At 37.7% G+C, this 23822-nt stretch overlaps 3 protein-coding genes across 3 annotated transcripts; all 3 read right to left on the bottom strand.

The window, feature by feature from the left end:
* Positions 1–5000: 5000 nt before the first annotated feature.
* Positions 5001–5939, bottom strand: TAS2R7 (taste 2 receptor member 7). The gene has a single exon (XM_043439914.1). The coding sequence runs from the start codon at positions 5937–5939 to the stop codon at positions 5001–5003; it is 939 nt and encodes a 312-aa protein (XP_043295849.1).
* Positions 5940–10558: 4619 nt separating this feature from the next.
* Positions 10559–11488, bottom strand: TAS2R8 (taste 2 receptor member 8). Its single transcript, XM_043441052.1, has one exon. The coding sequence runs from the start codon at positions 11486–11488 to the stop codon at positions 10559–10561; it is 930 nt and encodes a 309-aa protein (XP_043296987.1).
* Positions 11489–12421: 933 nt separating this feature from the next.
* TAS2R9 (taste 2 receptor member 9) lies at positions 12422–15773 on the bottom strand. Its single transcript, XM_043439915.1, is given in 5 exon segments — positions 12422–12733; positions 12735–12818; positions 12821–12977; positions 12979–13390; positions 15743–15773. Coding segments are annotated over 5 exon segments (996 nt in total).
* Between the last annotated feature and the right edge of the window lie 8049 nt (positions 15774–23822).

The raw sequence follows: 23822 nt of genomic DNA on the forward strand, positions 1-23822 counted from the left end.
TTACATAGTAAGGTGTGGATGGTCAGGGTTTTGGTCAGTCTAATTCTTACTTCTTTGGGCAGACACTAGTGATGACTGTCATGTCTCTGCCTGCTTTGGAAGCAACCATATGGCTCCATGCCAAAAGACAAAGCATGTACAGATAATCAACTATGACTCTCAGTGCCGACCTCATCATTGTGTTTGAAGAAAATTCTTCCCTAAATCTGATTAGGATCCCTAAGTATACAGAAAAGATACAGATAATCTGGTACTGTCACCCTTCACTATCCAAGAGGATTGGTTCCAGGATCTACCCCTTCCCCAGAGATATCAAAATCCTGGGATCCTCAAGTTTCTTGTACAAAATAACATGGTATTTGCATATAATCTACACACATTCTCCTGCAATTTAAAACATCTCTAGGTTATTTATGATACCTAATACAATTTCCAGTGGTCATGTATGGATGTGAGTTGGACTGTGAAGAAAGCTGAGCACCAAAGAATTGATGCTTTTGAACTGTGGTGTTGGAGAAGACTCTTGAGAGTCCCTTGGACTGCAAGGAGATCCAGCCAGTCCATCCTAAAGGAGATCAGTCCTGGGTGTTCATTGGAAGGACTGATGCTGAAACTGAAACTCCAATACTTTGGCCACCTCATTCAAAGAGTTGACTCATTGGAAAAGACCCTGATGCTGGGAGGGATTGGGGTCAGGAGGAGAAGGGGATGACAGAGGATGAGATGGCTGGATGGCATCACCACCTCGATGGACATGAGTTTGAGTAAACTCTGGGAGTTGGTGATGGACAGGGAGACCTGGCGTGCTGCGATTCATGGGGTTTCAGAGTCGGACACAACTGAGAGACTGAAGTGAACTGAACTGAAGCACTGAGGACTTTTTCTCCCAAACCTCCGTTCTCACTGTATGATGATGAGGACATTTTTATGGCTCTGGTATTTCTACATTTAACTGCTCGAAAAATATTTAATTACCCCTCTTTCCCCAATTCAAAACTACTCTCTCAGATGAGCAAAGTCTCCTTTGAGGAGGGTTGAAGGTTGTGAAAACATATGCCATGAAAGCTTGCAGTGGTTTTGCAAGGTCATTTCTCAGTGAAAAGCAGCCTCCTCTTCAATGGACTTTTTGTGAAGTGACTCAGAGTTGGAAGCTTGAGAAGTAATCTCTTGCAGCAATTTGGCATGTCATTTTCTCTTACATAATTCAAGAAGTACCGTATTAGACTCTGTATCTATTTGAAATCCCGGGAATACCATTTCTACTAAATTTCACCACAGATTCCTCTGGATCAGTGTGTGGTGTTTAGTGCTCTGCCTGGACTTGCTGTCCTCACAGTAATGATGGCTAACTGTTGCAACTGATAATTCTAGTGTACTCATTGCCAAAGCCAATGGTTATTTTGCTTTAGGAATTTTTACTCTTTTTATCAGCAGCATTGGAAAGCTGATCTGTCCCTTTCTATAAAACAATGACATCTCTAATTTCCACTGTACTAGGCTTTTGTCAATGAAAAAATGTCACAAACCATATCAGAAAACAAAGGATATTGCAGCTCTCAAGCCATCACGTTACAGCCACCCCTGTGGTGAGCCCCAGGGGACCTCAAGATAGAAAGAGGGTGCCTGACATCAGTCAGCTGCTGTTGCCAGTCCGCCGCACCTCTCCCTCTCCCTCCTTCCCCTCAATGGTTTACCCTAAGGAGATCCAGGATGAGAAAGCACAGGATATCAGTCCCAAGAGAGCTGAGATGCATATCAAAGAAATGACTTCAGTAATTTTTTGGATCTTCCCATACATAGAAAAACACTAAATTCCTTAATTTTACATATCTGGTTTTCTTTAATTAGCAGTAATCTTTTGATGTTTCAACCACATACTCTTGGTTTCAAAACTTCTATATATCCTAGCTCCTCTCCTCGCCTCCTCGGAGAAGGTCTCTCAGGGTTACTTGAGATACTGCCTCCTGGGCTTGAAGTCCTAAAAATTCCCACTGAGTAAAATATAACTCTCAACTTATAGGTTGTGAGTATTTTTTTTAGTTGAAACTAACCTTAGTTACGGGGATTCCCTGGTGGATCAGTGGTAAAGTATCCTGTCAATGCAGGAGATGCAGAGTTCGATCCCTGGGTCAGGAATATCCCTTGGGGAAGGAAATGGCAATCCACTCAAGTATTCTTGCCTGAGAAATCCCATGGACAGAGGAGCATGGCAGGTTACATTCCATGGGGTAGCAAAAGAATTGAACACAACTTAGCAACTGAACAACAACAATAAATCCTTAGTTACAGATTCATACATTCAATTATATATTTGACATTTTCATTTGGTTATTTTATAGATCTCTCAAGCATAACATGCAAAAAGTAGAATTTTTTATTTCTATTTTTCCCGTTTATCAATTAACAGGTCCCCCTAAATCTTAGATAGCAGTGTACTCCCAGTTGCTAAAGTAAAAACAATCTAAAAAGTTTTTTGGTTCTTCTTTTTCTTCAATACCTACCCCCAACCCCACATTTTCACCTAACCAAGTGACAAGATCTATCAGCTTTACCTACACAATATAGAGAATTCATTCACTGAAAAATTCCCTAACTTTATTTCTACCATCCAAATCTGAGCCACTGTGATTTCTCACATGGGCTACTTAACTATGATAATTATTAGTTTGTCCCCCTAGTTGAACTCCTCTCCACCTTCAACACATACACTATCCATTCTTCCTATAACCAAAGTGAACTTAAATCTACATAGGAATCAAATTATGTTGCACATGGTTTCAATCCTTCAGTTTCTTCCCATTGCACTTAAGAAGACATTCCTTCTCATGATCTAAGGCCCTTCATGACCTTGCACTCACCCTTGGTTCACCAGGCTCTGGTCATTTAGTACATATCATTCTTCCTCAAACACTTGCTCCTCAGGCACTGGTACTTACTGTGCCATATTTTTGGTGTTATTTGTTTAAAATATTGCATGGTTGGGTTATATTTGTGATTCAAGTCTCAGCTTGAAATATCAGCTTCTCAGGTAGGTCTATTCTGTCTATGCTATTTGAAGCTAACCATTATCTCCAGACATTTTTTTCAGTTGCATTAATCATGACTTGTAACTGTTTGTTTACTTGATCATTATCTGTCTTCCATAATGTTTTCCTTGACTATGCCTTGTGTGAGAGCATGGACTCTGACACATTTCATCTGTATTTTTAGCACCCAGGATGCTGCCTGATGCTTAGGTATTCAGTGTGTGAACTATTTACTAAATTTACTATTTACTATTTAGAAAATTTACTATTTACTAAAGGAGGATACAAGCAAGAAGGAATCTGCCTGCATTCTCTCTAACTTCTTCACTACCTTCTCTTAGAAAAAGCCTGAAAAAATATTTCATACACTAGGAGTGAAAAAGAATGTAAAAATACTCCTTTAAACCCTGAGTTATTATTATTTCTTCATGATTTCTCAGAATTAACATAATCTTAGAAGATAAACCAGTTGCCTTAGCCATATCACTTTTACCCTAAATATGTCAGTAATAAGAATGACTAAGAGGTACAATCATAAGGCTTGTTTCCACATAAGTACCCTTTGCCTGCTTACTGTTCCCAGAAAAACTGAAAGTTGAGATGCCATGATTGCAATATAAGTAAATGATAGAGTTTCTAGGGTTCAGAATATGAAGACATCAAATATAGAGCTTCCAAGAGTCCTATTAGCCCTCAGGAATCGTTGTTTCCATGCTTAATAAAACCCACATAAACTGGCCTCTGCTTAGGTAGGGAGTGGGAGCAATAGTCCTTAATACTATTGAAAAGATTATAAGCTTCAGCGTATGCATCTTATTTTCTATTGCTTCTTTAACTTACAAGGCATTTAGTAAATGTTTTTAAATGTGTTAGTTTAATCACTGATTAGACTAACACTCAGATTCAGAGAAGAAAAAGATTAGCATATGAAACTAGTGTAAAAGTAATTTTGACTTTCACTATATTTATTGACTGTTTATTTATAGACATTTCCTCCTCTGCACACAGTCTACCACTACTCTGGTCTGGTTAGTAGCAAAGTTGATCTCTCCAAAATATCTTCATCACAACATAACTGATGTGCTTTTGATGGAATACATAAGTTTTTGATTGAAGGCCTCATCTTATGGTATCTTGACAGTCAATGTCTGGTGCAGTCTTAGTTTGCTAAAAGCAAACTTTCACATCTTGTGTGGCAAAACATCCTTCAAGGAGCACTAAACAGTTCTATTTAGGCTCTTCCTTTCGCCAACCTTACTTTATACAAACTTTCTAAATGATCTCTCCTTCTCTCATACAGTGTCCTTTCTTTCATTGTCCATGATCCTGAAATGGTTTTTGAACTCACTGTGACAATATTTATTTTAGTCACAATTAATATCTTTGCAGTGATTCTAATCAGTACTAATTTCTGCTACATTCATAAAATTACACAGCATTTGATAAAGACCTGTCACCTTATTGAGTCTTTTCTAAAAGTTGAGCTTAGTTTGATGATCTGGAAGAATCCAGCTAGTATCATGAGGATGAGCCAACTGCTTTTCATAGGGACGCAAGTAGCAGCAAGATGCTGTTACAGTTGTTCTGAAATGGTCAAACAATATTGCATCTGGAGAGATGATTTAGAATCAACTATGAAGATACTCTCGCCTCTGGCAGTTACTGTTAAGATATTAATTGCTCCATGTTCTGAAACATGTTCACAAAAGCACTGGAGAATGGGAGAGAGAGGAAGCAGAAAGAGAGAAAACGAGAGAGATGGAGAGAAAACGAAGAGAGAGAGGTGGGGAGAAAGAGGCAAAATAAGTTCTAACTGAGATTTCCTAAGTTCTAATCACAAGCATACTAAGTACTTTTTAAGAATAACTGGATGTATGAAACCATCATTAATGCAAGAATTAAAGATAATTAAGAGACATCTTGTCTTCTTTTGTCCTACAAAGTGATTGTTTATCTTCAGATCTGTTTACGTCATTAGCAATTCCTTCTTCGCAGGATATATTTTACCTTCCATAGCACCCTTAGAGATGCTTGTTTTAATTTTTTGTTCTCTAGAATTAGGAAGAGTGAGTGGCTTGATGGACAGATTAGAGCTATCAACTCACCAACGATCACAGCTAATTCAGTCTCTGGCATAAAGTAGCTGGACGTGGCCACAAGATAGGCCAAGTAGTAGGCAATGAAAAGGAGGAGGAAGGAGATGACAGCCTTCATTGCTCTCACATGAGCTTCTGTGCTGGCATCTCTGCTCCCTGGGGCACGGAGCTGCATTCGCCTGGTGTGTCTGCATAGGGAGAGGATTAGGAGGAGAAATGAGATCAGGGACACGGAAAAGGGAAATAGTGTCAACAGATTGAGACGTATCTTGATGGAAGCAAGCTGAGCTTTATGTACTCTGCATCTCCAACTTAAATTTGTTTTCACCTTCATCTTGACACAATGCCTGAAATCATCATCCAAATCCTTAGTGACAGGAAGGCTAATGAACACCGAGAAGATCAAACACCCCAGCAAGATCCTAGGAATTGCCCTGTCAATTCTCCACTTCATCCAGAGGAAAAAGGGATGGAAGAAATTTGCTATCTTGAGGAAATAGAAAATGCTGAGGCAGGTGGCAAACCAGACGCTTAAATGGTTGGTTAGTGTCCAGAAGTAGTCAATGATTCTCATTTGTTTACCACCAGTATAGACATCTGGGTACAGGACCATTATGTAACAATCCAATAGTATTATACATAAGAGAGAAATTCTGGAGATGGCCAGGCTTGTGAGGATTAAATCAATGGAGGTAATCTTCTTGTGCTTGATCCAGTCCACACAGTTTACCAGTCCAATGAATGCATTCCCTAAGATCCCCAGTGAACATTCCCCAGCTGCTATGAGCATTAAGATACCCTCCCCTTCACTTGACATGTTAAAATGCAGAAATATCCAATTTGCTTCTAGTTGAACAGATGTGGTATCTACATCTACTTCTTGGATTTTGCTGTAATTTTCTTTATCCCTTTTATTGTAGTCTGTCTTGAGATGGAGACTGAAATGACAAATGAAAACTGTAGCTATCTTCCTTAAATCCTAGCTAGTCTTGAACAAGTAAAGCAGTTGTCTGTCCCTGGACCATTTCTCTATCTATGTCCATTTACTTTCTTTGAAGATTTTACTTTTCCACATGTGCTTAATTTAGGCTGAGCTATAGCATGCTAGGATGCAAATTAGGCTGATTCACTTTCATGGTCTGGCATTTTCTCAGGCTATGTTTTGCAAATTTAGCTTCATTAATTTGTAATGCACACTAGTGATTTTAATAGGGCTGCCAGATTTACCAAATAAACTTATAGTGAAAAAAGTGAAAGTATTAGTCTCTCAGTCATGTCTGATTTTTTGCAACACTACAGACTATAGTCCTCCAGGCTCCTTTGTCCATGGGATTCTCCAGGCAAGAATATTGGAGTGGGAAGCCATTCCTTTCTTGAGAGAATCTTTCTGACTCAGGAATCAAACCCAAACCCAGGTCTCCCATATTGTGGGCAAATTCTTTACCATCAGAACCACCAAGAAAAACCAAACTTATAGTACATCCAGTTAAACAATTTCAGATAAACAATGAAAGAGTTTTTAGTGTATGTCCCAAATTACATGCAATTAGTACTTCTGGGAAGTACTGAAATTCAAATTTAACAGGGTGTCTGGTATTTTATCTAAACCTCAGGGATTTTTTTTTTTTTTTTTTTTTTGCAATTAGAAAGTGCACAAAAATTGAAATTTGAACAAGAGTTTTCATTTTGTCAAAATATGGTTTTGATTACTACTAAAAATCCAAAGTTTGGGTCAACACTGAGAGCTACATATTTTCAGGAAATTTAAAAGATTAACACTAAATATAGTCTATTCAATTCTAAAAAAGTACCTCATTTATCTTGGTTGTTCAGGTGAACAATTATATAGCACAAGGTCTCTTAAAGGAAGGCACTACTAGACATGTGACATTTAAAGGTCATTTAATGTACATTTGTTATGCTCTATGTAAGAAGGTGAGGGAGCCATGGTGAAGAAGAGTATTGATTACCTTTAGGGTTTTCTTTTTCATTTAAAGTGTTCTCAAGGGCAGTTATATATACAAGGGGGAAAAGAGTAAAATATTGTGTTTCATTCTACTCTTTACCCTCTGCTGTACCAAATTGCATCTGAATAATTAGGCCCCTGGGCTTCCCAGGTGACGCTAGTGGTAAAGAATCCACCTGCCAATGCAGGAGACAGAAGGAGACATGGGTTCAGTCCCTGGGTTGGGAAGATCCCCTGGAGGAGGGCACGGCAACCCACTCCAGTATTCTTGCCTGGAGAATCCCATGGACAGAGGAGCCTGGTGGGCTACAGTCCATAGGGTCACAGAGAGCTGGACGTGACTGAAGCAACAGCATGCACACACATTTAGGTCCTTAACCCTTCTAGGTTGTTAGACAGGAGACCGAAGATAAAATTTACCTCATTTCTACGGCCTAGCTCCTGTTTTGAAATAGCTTCTCTAATTCAGTGTTACAGAGAAACACTTTACTACGTTTTTTTTTTTACTACGTTTTGTTTGTATGGAATAATTCTGGGAATCTCAGTACCTTCCAGGGAAATGCATATCTTTTCTCATCCTTCCTCCAAGTCTAGATATTTATTTTTGCATGTGACCCTGACTTTGGACAAACTGCTTTCTCAATAGCCAAGTTCATAGGTGACTGCCCTCCTCTGATCTTGGAAGTAATCCCTGACTCAGGCACATAATTTTCTTCTCTACAGTGTTCTGGTGAATAACCTACTCACAGTAAATAAAATGATACATTTACCCACATAAAGTTTAGACTATAATTTTTTTGCAAATAAATGTAGATTATATGTTTTACTAGTGTTGTCATAGCATGGAAGGTATGATGCAGCTAAAAGGGAAAAACAGTGCAAAAGTTCCTCAAAAAAGTCAAAATACAACTGTTATTTGATCCAGCAACCTCATTTTTGGGTGTACATACATGAGAACGGAAATCAAGATATTGAAAGAAATCAGGATCTTAAAGAGGTAATTTGTACTCTTAGGCTTACTGCCGTGTTATTCACAATAGCTAAAATGTAAAAACAACCTAGCTGTTCACTGACAAATAAATGGATAAAGAAAACATAGCACATACATATAGCGGGATATTATTTGGTCTTAAAGAAGAAAGAAATCTTCCAGTATGCAAAAACATGGGTAAACCTGGAAGACGTTATGTCAAATGAAATAAGTTAGTTATAGAAAGACAAATCCTATATGATTCCATTTAGATGAGGTATTGAAAATAATCTAAGTCATATAGCTAAGAGTAAAACAGTGGTTGCCAAGGCCTGAGGGAAGGAAGAAATGAATAGCTCCTATTAAACAAGTAGAGTTTCAGGGAATTCTCAAGTGGTCCAAGGTTAAGAATCCACCTTTCACTGCCGGGGACATGGGTTCGATCCCTGGTCAGGGAACTAAGATCCCACGTGCTGCAACTAAGGCTGTGTGCCACAACTAGACAGCCTGCATTCTGTGTGCCGTGACTAAGATCTGATGAAGCCATAAATAAAATATTTTTTTTAAAAAGAGTACAAAGTTCCATTATTGAAGATAAATAAGTATAAATAAATAGAGGAAATAAAAAAATATGGGAGATAGAAAAATAGAGATCTGGTGCAAAACATTGAGCATCTAATCAACAATACTGTCTCATACACAAAAATTTATAAAACAATAGATTTCATGTTATATACCCTTACTCAATTAAAAAAGAAAAAGAAATTCTGCAAGAGAGCATTTTGTCACAAGTCTGCCGCTTTGAGTCCCAGTGACAGTCACTGGAGATATTTGAAATACTGGAGATACAGAAAATAAAACATGAAAGACAGGACTTCAGATGGATAAAAGGAAACCTTCCCCAGAAGCACAAATGTTATAAAACATTGATTTCATCAAAGCTTATAAAAGAATATATAGTTAATCCCAACATAGGATGTACAAATTCTTTGTAGACTATATTCATATATTCCATCAAAAAAATCAATTCTTCTGTCTTTATCTTTTTGCAAATAAGTGTAGCTTTTATATTTACAATTGTTGTACAGCATGTAAGTTATAATGCAGTTACTACAGAAAACAGTAGAAAACTTAATAAAACATTATAATAGCTAATATACTAGAGATAGAGTTGATGACATTTATTTACTTAAGACTAAATACTGGTACTTTGCAAAGTGAATTTTGCATAATCTTATGCAGAAAAATTGATAATCTTCAGGTAATTAATATATTAATTTTAATAAAAGGAAATGAGTAGATTGAAATAGACCTAAATTCAACGCAGAGTATGGTGGGGGCCAAAATGTAGAGTCAGATCAAAAGAGACATGACTTTAGATGTGCCAGATCAAATGTTTCAGTAACACTCTAGAGAGGAAGGATTTGATGTTCACAGTAGAACCACATTTTATTAATGAGTCTTATTTTTCTCTTTTTGCTTTTTTTTAAACTTACTCTGTATGTTACAGACATAATAATGCTTTTTTAGTGACAATATGTAGTTATACCACAGTGCATGATACCTTCTTCCCAATTAATTTCTTATCTAAAGTCCTGAATGGGAAAAAAAAAATACCTGCAGGTCTTACTAAGGAAAGATCATCTTTCTACCCAAGTTACAAAGAGTACTTAGGAACACCCCTTAAGGGGAGATGATTGAATGGATTCTATTCCTAGCCCAGTGCTGCCAGTTAAGCAAGTTTTTTGTGACAAAATTTAATTTCAAGGAAATGAATAGAAGATGCCTGAATAAGGTCACCAGGAAATATTAAGTGGGAGACCACCAGAAGTATCACACACTTGGGAGGAGAAAAGTGTGTAATTGGGAAACTAAACTAGTTAAGACAGAAGAGATCTGAGTTCCTAGTTTATATGTCAAACAGGAGGGACTCAGCAGAGCCATGAAGGGAGAACAGTTAAGGACCAGCAATGAAACTGTATGATAGAGGAAAAAAAGAGAGAGAGAGAGAGAAACCACTGTGGTTTCAGATGCACTTTCCATGGGATTTTCCAGGCAAGAATACAGGAGTGGGTTGCCATTCCTTTCTCCAGGGGATCTTCCCAGCTCAAGGATGGAACTCCAGTTTCTTGCATTACAAGCAGTTTCTTTACTATTTGAGCCACAAGGGAAGCCCAGATGCACTTTACTAGGGGCCAAAATAAAATCTTAAAGGAATTTAGGTAGGCATTACAAGCCCAATACTGGCAGTGAAGAGACAAAATCAGAAGTGTGAGCTCTGAAATTCTTTTAGGAAAGGGAGTGTAAAGATGAGAGTGTGGTGTAAAAAGACACAAAAGATATATCCATTAGTGTGCTAATGGGTCTCACTACTCCTCAAAGCTGTGTACCCAAAATAAACAGAAAAGCTGGAAAACAATGAGAATGGACCTATAAGAAAAGTGAGTTTTTTATTAGAAAATAAGGTTTGCTATTAAAGTCCTTTCATAAAACCAAGATTTTACATCATGCAGGCTGTTTTCCCATATCTCAGCATCCTGACAGATGTGAGCCTCAGCTTGCTATTTCCAACAATTAATAACAGTGAGTGACCTAAGGGATGAAGAATTGCCATAATCTCTCCAGACATCATAGCTAACCTGCTTTCTTTCATAAGGTAGCTAAATGTTGCCAAAAGACAGGCCAGGTAGTATACAAAAAGGAAGAAAAGAAATGAGGTCACTGTTTTCATGGCACCCACATGCACCTCTGTGCTGGAGTTTCTGGAGCCTGTAACACTGGATTTCATTTGTTTACTGTGTCTCCATAGGGACGTAATTAAAAAGAAAAATGAGATCAATAACACAGTAAATGGAATAATTGCTAACAGGTTAAACAGTGTCAATGGGTTGAAGTATTGAATTTTACTCACATGGAACAATTCAGTGACGTTTCTTTTATGTTTTGCAATTTTAAGAAAATCATAATCAGAATTTGTTAACGTTGCTTGTATAAGGCTGATCAACATGGAAATAGCCAGGGACCCCAGCAGGCTCCAGTGAACCACCCTCTCGATTCTCCACTTCAGCCAGAGAAAAAGTTGGTGGGAGAAATTGGCTATCTTGAAGAGATAGAAGACATTGAGGCAGGTGGCAAACCACATACTTGAGTAGTTGGTGAATGTCCAGAAGATATTAAGAACTACATTTATTTTCTCATTTTCACAAACACCTGGGTAGAGTGCCAGGATGGTGCCGTTGACTGTCATTACACAAAGCAAACCAATTCTGGAGAGAGATAAACTGGTGAGGATGTAGTCAATTGTGGAGATCTTTTTCTTCTTAATCCAGTCAACACATGCTACTAGTCCAATGTATCTATTCACAAACATTCCTATGATGAATTCTGCAGTCGTTATGGTCAGAAAGATGTGGTCTTCTATACCGAACATGTCGAGAGAGAACTTCCTAATCTCAAATATTACTGCGAGATGACCAGCAGAGCTTGACAAATGCATTCTTCAAATCGTAGAATGATTTTTTCCTTTGTCATTATTTTGACTTTGATATCCTCCGGAAGTGCCCAGCTTTCCTCTGAAATAGAATTGCCTCTACATTTATGAAGAATAAGCCAACTGATTGTTGCAAACAGCATGACCAGATTTGTAGCCTGGGTAAATTATAATTATCACCCCTGACGGAGTGATAACTGAAATGTTTTGTTGAAATTGATCTCATGCAAATTAAGAGGTTATATTTCATGAATTTGCAATAGGCTTCTTGCTATTAAGTTCTGCATATTTGGATGGATCAAGCTGAATTTCAAATAGGGAGGCACAAAAAAGCAAACATGAACACCCATTTAATAAAAGTCAAAATGTGTAAATGAAACTTCATTTTCATCACCATAGATTATAAATTTCCCACAAGTAGAGTCTCCTTGTGAAAATGGATTTTAGTTTTGGAAACAGTGCAGTCAGATACAAATTAGTCATGATACAAAACGAGTTTACATGATTGGTTTTATAGGAAGGGCCGATGTGTTTTAAACTCTCTTCCCCACAGCCTGTGCACTTGAAATTCTTCTTATTGAGTTTATTATTGAGTTCAAGGCCTTTACTAGTAAGAGGCAGAAAGAAGTAGAACATGTTTGCATTTAGGCAATGATATGAAGTGTGAATTTGAGGCTTAGATTAATTTTTCCTGTGAAGATAAAGAAACACACCTGGCTCCATTATAACATTATATTCAAAATTATTCAAGACAGAAATGAGAAGAAATATCTAGAATAATGGTAGATATGAATGATTTCCAATAGCACATAATAAAAATGGAATGCAAACAACTGAGAAAAGGGACAGAATCTTTTGTTGATTTTTTTCTACTTAAATCAGGATTCTCTGGGAAACAAAATATTTCCTTATTTTGTGGAAAGCCTTTACAATCCCCAGCACCTTCAGAAAAGCCTTCCTCAGCTTGCTGTTTCCCATAAGCAGGATGAACGAATGGCTCAGTGGGACAATGACAGCTCTTAGGCCACCAAATATCACCTCCAATTTTCCATGAGGAATCAGAAAGCTAGAGGTTACAATGAGAAAAAGTGCATAGTACATAATGAAAAGAGCCAGAAGGATGACTATTGTCTTTATGGCCCTCATGTGGGCCTCTATGCTAGGGTCTCTGGACCCTGTGGACTTGAAGTGTCATCTGCTTGGTGTGTTGAAGTAAGGAGAAAAATAAAAGGACAAGTGACAGCAGGCAAAGAATAAAGGGACCCACAGTTCAGACCCACCCAGGTTCAGAATAATCTATTTGAAAACAGTTGGAATTTTACTTACTTTGAATTCCCAAGTAATGTTTTCTTCATTATTGATTCTGAAGTCATAAAATGAAACATTAGTCAGTGAAACACTAATAATTGAGGAGATAAGGACATCGGAAGAATCCCAAGGAGACCCTGTTCATCTTAAGCTTCAGCCAGAGGAAAACTGGGTGGGATATACTGGCTATCTTGAGTAAATAGAAGATGTGGAGCCACGAAGTAAACCAGATAGTTGAATGGTTGCAAGTTGTCCAGAAAATATCCAAAATGTTCATCATCTCACCATGCCCGTATGTATCTGGGAAGAGTACCATAATAATACCATCCATATATATCACACACAACAAACAGGTTCTGGAGGTGGCCAGGCTGACCAGGATGGCGTCAGTCAAGGAGACAGCTCTCTTTTTGAGCCAGCCACTGCAGTTTTCCAGTACAATGAATCAATTTCTCCAAATTCCTATTATCAACTCGCCAGTAATCAAGAGTATATATATTGCCTCCATTGTACCTGGTATATCAGCAGAGCATTCTGATTTGGACTATCTACTGATGATGACTGACTTTCAGCTGTTCAGTAAAGAATGGTATATATGCCTGCCACTTAGGGCATGCGGCAGTTATCTTTTATCTGCCTTCTATATCAGTTGTGATCAGGTCAAGAAGACAGCCGGTTCTGCTCTGAGTTAGAACTGCCCAAAGACTTAATTGACCAAGACCAATAACTCCTTTCATGTGTAGTGACGATTGAAAAGCTCTAAAATGAAAATAGAAATGGATCTGATTTCTGGTATTTGCACCATCTTTCTCATTTTAAACTCTGTGTGTTTCAGATTCATCAATCTATGTTGTTGGCCAGGGACTTCAAAAAGAATCAATTACTTGGAATATATGGCTAAGCTTTAATTCAGAGATGTGGCATTATTACCATCTCTAATAACTTGAAGAGTTTCCCTAAAACTGTGGTCTATTTTCTACAAATGCAGGTTTTGGAGCTTAAAAATAATTGTGAATTTAAAGTGCAGACAATTAACAGCAATAATTTCAGACTAATTGATCATGACATCTTCAGGAATGAGAGAGAGGTAGCCAATGAAAATCCTACTTGATCTTTACAGCACAAGAAATTATGCATCTGCTGGGCCAAAAAACTGACTATAGTTGCCACAGGGGAAAGACACAATTTTTATCTGTCTTCTAGTCCTAAACCATTTTACAGATCTAGAGCCCTTTCATGGCCCTGCAGCACTGCCATGGTTACATTACAGATCTTCTCAAGACTTTCCTTGGTGCCATTTACTAGGATGATTCTGAAAAATACTCAGAACTTTGAGGTGTTAATGGATATTAAACCTGAATTGACACTAATTCTTGAAGACACCAAACATCAACAAAAAACAGAGGCTTACATTGGACAAGTATTGAACTATAATAGGACAGAGTAGTTCTCATGGGCTTATTCAGTGATTATTGCAGCCATGAAATTAAAAGACGCTTACTCCTTGGAAGGAAAGTTATGACCTACCTAGACAGCATATTAAAAAGCAGATACATTACTTTGTCAACAAAGGTCCGTCTAGTCAAGTCTATGGTTTTTCCAGTAGTCGTGTATGAATGTGAGAGTTGGACTGTGAAGAAAGCTGAGCACCGAAGAATTGATGCTTTTGAACTGTGGTGTTGGAGAAGACTCTTGAGAGTCCCTTGGACTGCAAGGAGATCCAACCAGTCCATCTTAAAGGAGATCAGTCCTGGGTGTTCATTGGAAGGACTGATGTTGAAGCTGAAACTCCAATACTTTGGTCACCTGATATGAAGAGCTGACTCATTTGAAAAGACCCTGATGCTGGGAAAGAGTGAGGGCAGGAGGAGAAGGGGATGACAGGGGATGAGATGGTTGGATGGCATCACCGACTCAATGGACATGGGTTTGGATAGACTCTGGCAGTTGGTGATGGACAGGAAGGCCTGGTGTGCTGCCGTTCATGGGGTCGCAAAGGGTCGGACCTGACTGAGTGACTGAACTGAACTGAAATGTATAATTGGAATAAAATCCATGAAAACTAGAAAAATCCCCACATTGTTCTTCATATGTATGGTGAAAGCGAAAGTGACAGCTGCTCAGTTGTGTCTGACTCTTTGGGACCCCTTGGACTGTGGCCCTCTAGGCTCCTCTGTCCATGGGATTCTCCAGGCAAGAATACTGAAGTGGGTAGCCATTCCCCTCTCCAGGGGATTTTCCTGACCCTGGCATTGACCAGAATCTCCTGCCTTGCAGGCAGATTCTTTAACATCTGAGCCACCAGGGAAGCCCCTCTTATATATATGGAATTAGAGCTAAATGGCAAAAAGTCCAGATGGAATCCTCCAAATTTCTTGCTCTAAGAGCATAATATATGGACAAAATAATTCATGCTCAGGAGAATTGCCAACATTAGCTCCATCATCATTTGGGGATGATGAAATTTACCAAATCTCCATTAACAATATGTTAATTACGTATCATTGGATTCCTATTTTATTGGGTGTTGCAATCAAGAATGAGTGAAATATCTTTTCCAAGTTTATAGAAATGTTTTTTTCTTTAAATTAATAAATCTTGTCAATTATTTGGACAGATTTCCTAATATTGGCTTATTCTTACATTCCTGATATAAAATCTGCTAGTCTTGGTATACTGTTATATTGGGGAAATGTTGGCTATTTCTGTATTCTATGATAATTTTTATATTGATATTCATAGCCCAAAGTGAAGAAGCAGGATTAAACTAGATTTCTAGAGTTCAGACAGGTTCTGGTAGCAACACAAATCTTGCTTCACAAAAATTTTTTTAAGTTCTTTTTTCCTTTTATATAACCTAGAATGGCTCAGATGAAACTATCTCACCTTCAAAAGTTTGGTAGAATTTGTTTTTCATCTGAGCCTACAGCTACTTTTTTATTGTAACTTTTTGACAATGTCCACTTATTCCTTTATGCAAGTTAGTATGTTTATGTTTTCTTTTCTTTTAAAGTTTGTTATTAGTTAAGATCTATGTTCCTATCTATTCCACTCAAGTTTTAAAAATTATTCAAAAAGAATAATTGGAGTGGGTATTCATTCCCTTCTCCAAAGGATCTTCCCAAGCCAGGGATGGAAGCCAGGTCTCCTGCATTGCAGGCAGATTTTTTACCATCTGAGCCACCAGGGAAGCCCATTAAGCTCTCTACATCCATAAGGCAAGAAGAGAATGCTGCCCTACTAGGCACATTTCAAGAACTCATTTTTTGAATAGTTGCCGACTTTATCCCCCACCCAATTCCAAACTCCTCACTATATTCACTGAAATTTAGGCAAATCATCAGCAAAAATATTCCCATCAATTTTTCTAACAGCTCGTTTTATCTATTTGCTTGAACTTGGAGTCTTTTTTAAAAAATCTTTTTATTTTGTATTGGGGTATAGCCGATTAACAATGCTTTAATAGATTGAGGTGAACAGCAAAGGGGCTTAACCATACATATACATGTATCCACACTCCCTCGCCCCAGCTTTCCTCCCATCCAGGCTGCCATATAACATTGAGCTGAATTCTGTGTGTGATACAGTAGGTCCTTGTTGGTTACCCATTTTAAATATACCAGTATGTACATGTCCATCTGGGCTTCCCTGGTGGTCCAGACAGTAAAAAATCTGCCCACAATGCAGGAGACTCAGGTTCACTCTCTTGGTTGGGAAGATTCCCTGGAGAAGGAAATGGCAACCAACTCCAGTACTCTTGCCTGGAGAATTCCATGGACAGAGGAGCTTGGAGAACTGGAGTCCATGGAATCACAAAATGTCAGACACGACTGAGTGACTAACACACACATGCATGTCCATCCCAAATTCCCTAACTATCCTGTCCCTCCATCCTTTTGCTCCGCAACCATAATTTGGTTCTCTAAGTCTGTGAGTCTCTTTCTGTTTTGTAAGTAATGAATTTGGAGTCAATTTTTGTTTTACTGGACAACTTTGGGAGTCTGGTGAAGGCTATGATTTCCTCAGAACAATGTTTTTAAACTAATAAAATAAATATATATGAATTTCAAAGGAATCCAGATAGACTCAAATATATGCATTTATATTTTTAATGTGACTTAGTAATTTACTGACCTAATAATGACATCACTATCACAATAATGATTTGTGGTTTCTGGAGGTGAAAAAATATAAGTAATGCTAATGTTTCTGTGACTATACCTGCATTCAAACCTGAAGGAATGCTAGAATTACATTAAAAACTACTAAAAATATAAATATTGGGTGCCCACACACATTCATAGATACTTTATTTTTTATTTCTTTACATTTTAAAAAAGTTCTTTATTGAATTTGCTAAAATATTACTTCTGTTTTATGTTTTGTTTTTTTGACCAAGAGGCCTATGGATTCTTAGCTCCCTGACCAGGGACTGAACCCTCACCCCATGAGTTGGAAGTGTGGAGTCTTAACCACTAGACCATCAGGGAAGTCTCCGTAGACCATTTTATTTTAAAAACTAGAATTATTTAACTGAAGGATAATTGCTTTACAAGGTTGTGTTGGTTTCTGCCATACATCAACATGAATCAGCCATAGGTATATATATATGTGTCTCCTCCCTCTTGAAACTCCCTCCCACCCCCCACCCCATCCCAACCCCCTAGGTTGTCACAGAGCACTGAACTGAGCTTCCTACATCATATAGCAAATTCCCACTACCTATTTTTCATATGGTAATGTCAGTCAGTCAGTTCAGTCACTCATTTTTAACTGACTCTTTGTGACCCTACTGACTGCAGCACGCCAGGTCCCCCTGTCCATCACCAACTCCCAGAGATTGCTCAAACTCATGTCCATTGAGTCAGTGATGCCATCCATCCATCTCACCCTCTGTCATCCCCTTCTCCTCCTTCCTTTGATCTTTCCCAGCATCAGAGTCTTTTCCAGGGAGTCAGTTCTTTGCATCAGGTGGTCAAAGTATTGGAGTTTCAGCTTCAGCACCAGTCCTTCCAATGAATATTCAGAACTGATTTCCTTTTAAATTGACTTGTTTGATCTCCTGGCAGTCCAAGGAACTCTCAAGATTCTTCTCCAATACCACAGTTCAAAAGCATCACTTCTTCGGTGCTCAGTTTTCTTTATGGTCCAACTCTCACATCCAAGCATGACTACTGAAAAAACCATAGCTTTGACTAGATGGACCTTTGTTGGCAAAGTAATGTCTCTGCTTTTTAATATGCTGTCTATGTCGGTTATAGCTTTCTTCCAAGGAGCAAGCATCTTTTAATTTCATGGCTGCAGTCACCAGCTGTGGTGATTTTGGAGCCCCCCAAAATAAAGTCTCTCACCATTCCATTGTTTACACATTTATTTACCATGAAGTGATGGGACAGGATGCCATGAACTTAGCTTTTTGAATGTTAGGTTTTAAGCCAGCTTTTTCACTCTCCTTTTTCACTTTCATCAAGAGGCTCTTTAGTTCTTTGCTTTCTGCCATAAGGGGGGTGTCATCTGTGTATCTAAGGTTACTGATATTTTTCCTGACAATCGTGATTCCGGCTTGAGCTTCATCCAGCCCGGTATTTCTCATGATGTACTCTTCATTTAAGTAAAATAAGCAGGGTGAGTATGTACAGCCTTGATGTACTCCTTTCCCAGTTAGGAACTAGTCTCTTGTTCCTTGTCCAGTTCTAACCGTTGCTTCTTGACCTGCATACAGACTTCTCAGCAGGCAGGTCAGGTGGTCTGGTATTCCCATCTCTTGAAGAATTTTCCATAGTTTGTTGTGATTCACACAGTCAAAGGCTTTGGCATAGTCAATGAAGCAGAAGTAGATGTTTTTCTGGAACTCTCTTGCTGTTTTGTTGATCCAATGAATGTTGCCAATTTGATCTCTGGTTCTTCTGCCTTTTCTAAATCCAGCTTGAATATCTGGAATTTCTCAGTTCATGTACTATTGAAGTGTGGCTTAGAGAATTTTGAGCATTACATTGCTAGCGTGTGAGATGAGTGCAATTGTGCAGCAGTTTGAACATTTTTGGCATTGCGTTTTTTGAGATTGGAATGAAAACTGACCTTTTCCAGTCTTGTGGTCACTGCTGAGTTTTCCAAATTTGCTGGCATATTGACTGCAGTACTTTAACAGCATCATCTTTTAGGGTTTGAAATAACTCAGCTGGAATTTCTTCACCTCCACTAGCTTTGTTTGTAGTGATGCTTCTTAAGGCCCTTTGACTTTATACTCTTGGATGTCTGGCTGTAGGTGAGTGATCACCATTGTTGGTATCTAGATCATCTTTGCATGAAATGTTCCCTTGGCATCTCTAATTTTCTTGCAGAGATCTCTAGTCTTTCCCATTCTATTGTTTTCCTCTATTGCTTTGCATTAATCATTGGAGAAAGGCTGATAAAATGAGAATATCACTTCACACCTATTAGGATGCTTATAGTGAAAAATCTAGAAAATAATAAATGTTGCAGAGAATAGGAGAACTTTGAAACCTCATACATTTATGTAAGAATGTAAAATGATACAGCCACTAGGCAAAATAGTTTGGTGGTTCTTGAAAAAGTTAAGTATGTTGCTAAGGGGGAGAGGGGATGGACTGACAGTCTGGGGTCAGTAGAGGCAAACTATTACACATGGAATGGATGGACAATAGTGTCCTACTGTATTGTACAGGTAATCATATTCAATGTCCTGGGATGAAGTATAATGGAAAACAATATAAAAAAGAACATATATATATGGTGACACAGTGGTAAAGAATCTGCCTGCCAAGGAGACACAGGTTTGATCCCTGGGGCAGGAAGATCCCCTGGAGGAGGAAACAGCAACCCACTCCAGTATTCTTGCCTGGAGAATGCCATGGACTGAGGAGGAGCTTGGTAGGCTACAGTCCATGGAGTTGCAGCATCTGACAAGGCTGAATGACTGAGCACAGCACATAAGTGAGTCACTTTGCTGCTCAGCAGAAGTTAACACAACATTGTAAATCAACTATATATATATATCTGAAAGCTTCATATAGGAATTACCATATGACCCAGTAATTCCACTTTCAGCCATATTCTGAAAATAGGGACACAGATGGTTGTACGCTAATATTTGTTGCAGAATATTCACAATACCAAAGGTAGAAATCATTCAAATGTTCATTTAACAGATGAATTTATAAACACAAAATGTAGAATATACATATACTATGGAATTTTACCCAGCCACAAAAAGGAATGAAGATCCAAAACATGCTACAACATGAAAACATTATGCTGAGTGAAAGAAGCCAGTCATAAAAAAACAAATTTTTTATGATTTTACTTGTATGAAGTACCTAGAATAAGTCAATTAATAAAGCCAGAAAGTAGATTAGAGGTTCCAGGAAGTTGGGAGAGGGAGAATAGAGAGTTACAGCTGAGGGGGTACAGAGTTTTTGTTTGGTGTGACAGAGGTTTTGAAAATAGTGGTGATGGTTGTACAATACTGTAAATGTAACAATACCACACAGAATTATACACTTAAAATGTTAAAGTGGAAAATGTTATGTTGTATATATTTTACTACAATAAAAAGATATTTAAAATAAATACATAAATTTAAAAATTTAGAACTGCACACCATAAAAGCATGCAGCATGGGAAGGACTAGAAGTAGACATAGGAAGCCAAATTTATTATTTTATTTGAAATAAAGAGAGCGATATTTTAAAATCAGTATATGAAAATTTGTTATCAATAGTGAAGTACAAGCTAGAATCAAGATTGCCAGGAGAAATATCAATAATCTCAGATATGCAGATGACATCACCCTTACGGCAGAAGGGAAGAAGAACTAAAAAGCCTATTGATGAAAGTGAAAGAGGAGAGTGAAAAAGCTGGCTTAAAACTCAACATTCAAAAAACGAAGATCATGACATCTAGTCCCATCACTTCATGGCAAATAGATGGGGAAACAACGGAAACAGTGACAGATTTTATTTTCTTGGGCTCCAAAATCACTGCAGATGGTGACTGCTGTTGCTGCTGCTGACTGAAGCCATGAAATTAAAAGACACTTGCTCCTTAGAAGAAAAGCTATGACCAACCTAGACAGCATATTAAAAATCAGAGATATTACCTTGCCGACAAAGGTCCATCTAGCCAAAGAAATGGTTTTTCCAGGAGCTATGTATGAATGTGAGAGTTGGACCATTAAGTTGAGTACCAAAGAATTGATGCTTTTGAACTGCGGTGTTGGGGTTGCAAAGAGTTGGACATGACTGAGCAAATCAAACTGAACTGTGATGTTGGAGAAAACTCTTGAGTGTCCCTTGGACTGCAGGGAGATCAAACAAGTCAAACCTAAAGGAAATCAGTCCTGAATATTCATTGGAAGGACTGATGCTGAAGCTGAAACTCCAATACTTGGGCCACCTGATGCAAAGAGCTGACTCTTTGGAAAAGACCCTGATGCTGGACAAGATTGAAGGCAGGAGGAGAAGTGGATGACGGATGATGAGATGGTTGGATGGCATCACCTACTTGATGGACATGAATTTGAGCAGGCTCCAGGAGTTGGTGATGGACAGGGAAGCCTGGCATGCTGCAGTCCATGGGGTCACAAAGAGTCGGACATGACTGAATTACTGAACTGAACTGAGCAGACAGCAAAGAAGGGGGAAATCTAGAAGAAAGCATGAGAAATAGAAAAAGAGAAATGAGAAGATAGGAAATTAATATAAACTTTATTACAATAAGTGTAAAGATGTTTACTCGATCATAATTTTCAGATTCTAATATTAAAGCATTGAATATTAGAGATTTGTTTTCTACAGGACACAATAAAAGAAAAAATAGATACTGAAAACAAACAGATGGAAAATACATAATAAATATGAAGTGAAGTGAATATATATGTAAATATGAAGTGAAGAATTAGCGATTTTTAACATGGAAAAAAATGTTAAAAACATGGAAAAAATAAAATTCAAGGTAAAAACCTGCATGAGTTACCAGTTTAATAACAATAATAATAATAATTTAAAGAACATGGAAACAAATATAACTATCAACATTGTTTCAAATTAAGTGCAGCTATAAATGAAAGAATTTAATTGTTGTGAATGTACATGGATAATCTATTTCAAATTGATTCATAATGAACATGGATATAGAGATACAATATCACTAGCATGATTCATCTAATGAAAGTTAGATGAATCTAATCTAGTAGATGAATTCATCTAATTTATCCAATGATATTCTAATGAATATCATAAACATGGCTCCATCTAATGCATATAAATTTGCAGCATCAAACTTCTTCCAAGTAAACATGACTATTCACAAAAATAGATCTTGTATTAGGCCAAATAAATCTTATCCTAGGCTAACTATCATGAAAATATGTTGCTTACCCAAATTCAATACAATAAAATATCAATATGAAAAATCACCTTTAACATAACTCATATAGCTGAAAAATATTCTGTTAAATAACCTTTGAATTAAGAGGAAATTACAAAGGATATCTCAGGACTCTGTGCTGAATGACAATATAAGAACCATTTGTCAATGCTGTGGAATGTACCTAAATCAACAGGCAGAAAATAAATAGCTTTGAATTCATTTACAAAAAAAGAAAAATTAAAATAAAACTAGGAAAGGACAACTAGTCTTTGTTTTTAAGAATATGGCAAATGTGTTATCTCAATTAAATTGAAGCAGAAAAGAGAATTTGGCAAACCAGACATCAAGAGAAATCCCATCAGTCCAGAATACATAAAAATATGGAAAACTAGTTTTCAGAATTATTTTAAGTTCATGACCCACCTGTCAGTGAAAGAAAAAACTTTCAGATGCCAAAAATGGTGGGAAAGTACACATTCTGAGAGAAAAAGGGGGAAAAAGTACTAAAAATAAAGCTTTTGGGGCATTCGCAATCTGTTTTAAATTAGAGTTTAAGTTTTAAAGTCTTGTGTGTATGTAGGATAAGGTAACTAGTTTTGGCCTCTACAAGGCTAGAATCGAGATTGGGACCAGGACCCTTGAAAAGAAATTTGTTAAAGGGCAAACATGAAAATAACATATGCTCAGCAAAAGGTTAAAATTAGGGGACCTTATCTCTTAACCATGACATGGAATGAAAGGAGAATGTGAAGGTGTTTTGGTTCTGAGAATTTCTAATAACAGACTTGTATACATGTGTATTTGGGATCATGTAGTTCTACCCACAGGGCTTCCCAGGTGGCGTCAGTGGTAAAGAATCCGCTTGCCAGTGCAAGAGACACAGGAGATGCGGGTTTGATCCCAGGGTCAGGAAGATCCCTTGGAGTAGGAAATGGCAACCTACTCCAGTATTCTCTCCTGGAAAATTCCACGGACAGAGGAACCTTGTAGGTTACAGTTCACAGGGCCACAAAGAGTCAGACACAACTGAGCACATGCACGCACACCCATTTGCAGTACTACTCATAAAGCCTAAAAATTTCACACTGAAAATTTAATTTAAAGAAGTTCAAGACTAATTTCATGTAAAATCACTGGATTTGAAAAATAGAAAGATTCATTTCATCAGTGCCCTGACCCTCTTTCCACCATGATTACTGTTACTCCATCAAAAATGCATTAGTTAAAAAAAAGAGAGAGAGAACATTAGGAATCAAATAGTAAGAACAAAAGCAATCTTTTAAAGAATTTAAAATGCACACTTGGAAAAAATAAAAATGCATACTCAAGAGAAGCACTTTTGTATCTGCTTCTCACTCCCATGTTGTAAGTGTCAAGACTGATCATAACTTTCTCTTAGCTTTTTTCCCTAAGAGTTTGTGGTAAAAGATTGTCAATGCTTCAGGAAAGTCAGGTAAAATGTAATGAGAAATCTTGTTTTAGAGACTTATTCCCACCGTCAACATCTTTATGGTGAACAGTCTCCAGGTAGTTTTTTCCTCTGGGTCTTGGGGCTGTGGAAAGAAGGAACTGCAAT

The sequence above is a fragment of the Cervus canadensis genome, chromosome 21 (genome assembly GCF_019320065.1).
Source record: "Cervus canadensis isolate Bull #8, Minnesota chromosome 21, ASM1932006v1, whole genome shotgun sequence".
Classification (NCBI taxonomy): domain Eukaryota; kingdom Metazoa; phylum Chordata; class Mammalia; order Artiodactyla; family Cervidae; genus Cervus; species Cervus canadensis.

What these genes read in the sequence shown, in the direction of transcription:
- TAS2R8 (XM_043441052.1), bottom strand. Translation starts at nt 11,488, where the DNA reads ATGTTCGGTATAGAAGACCACATCTTTCTGACCATAACGACTGCAGAA.
- TAS2R7 (XM_043439914.1), bottom strand. Translation starts at nt 5,939, where the DNA reads ATGTCAAGTGAAGGGGAGGGTATCTTAATGCTCATAGCAGCTGGGGAA.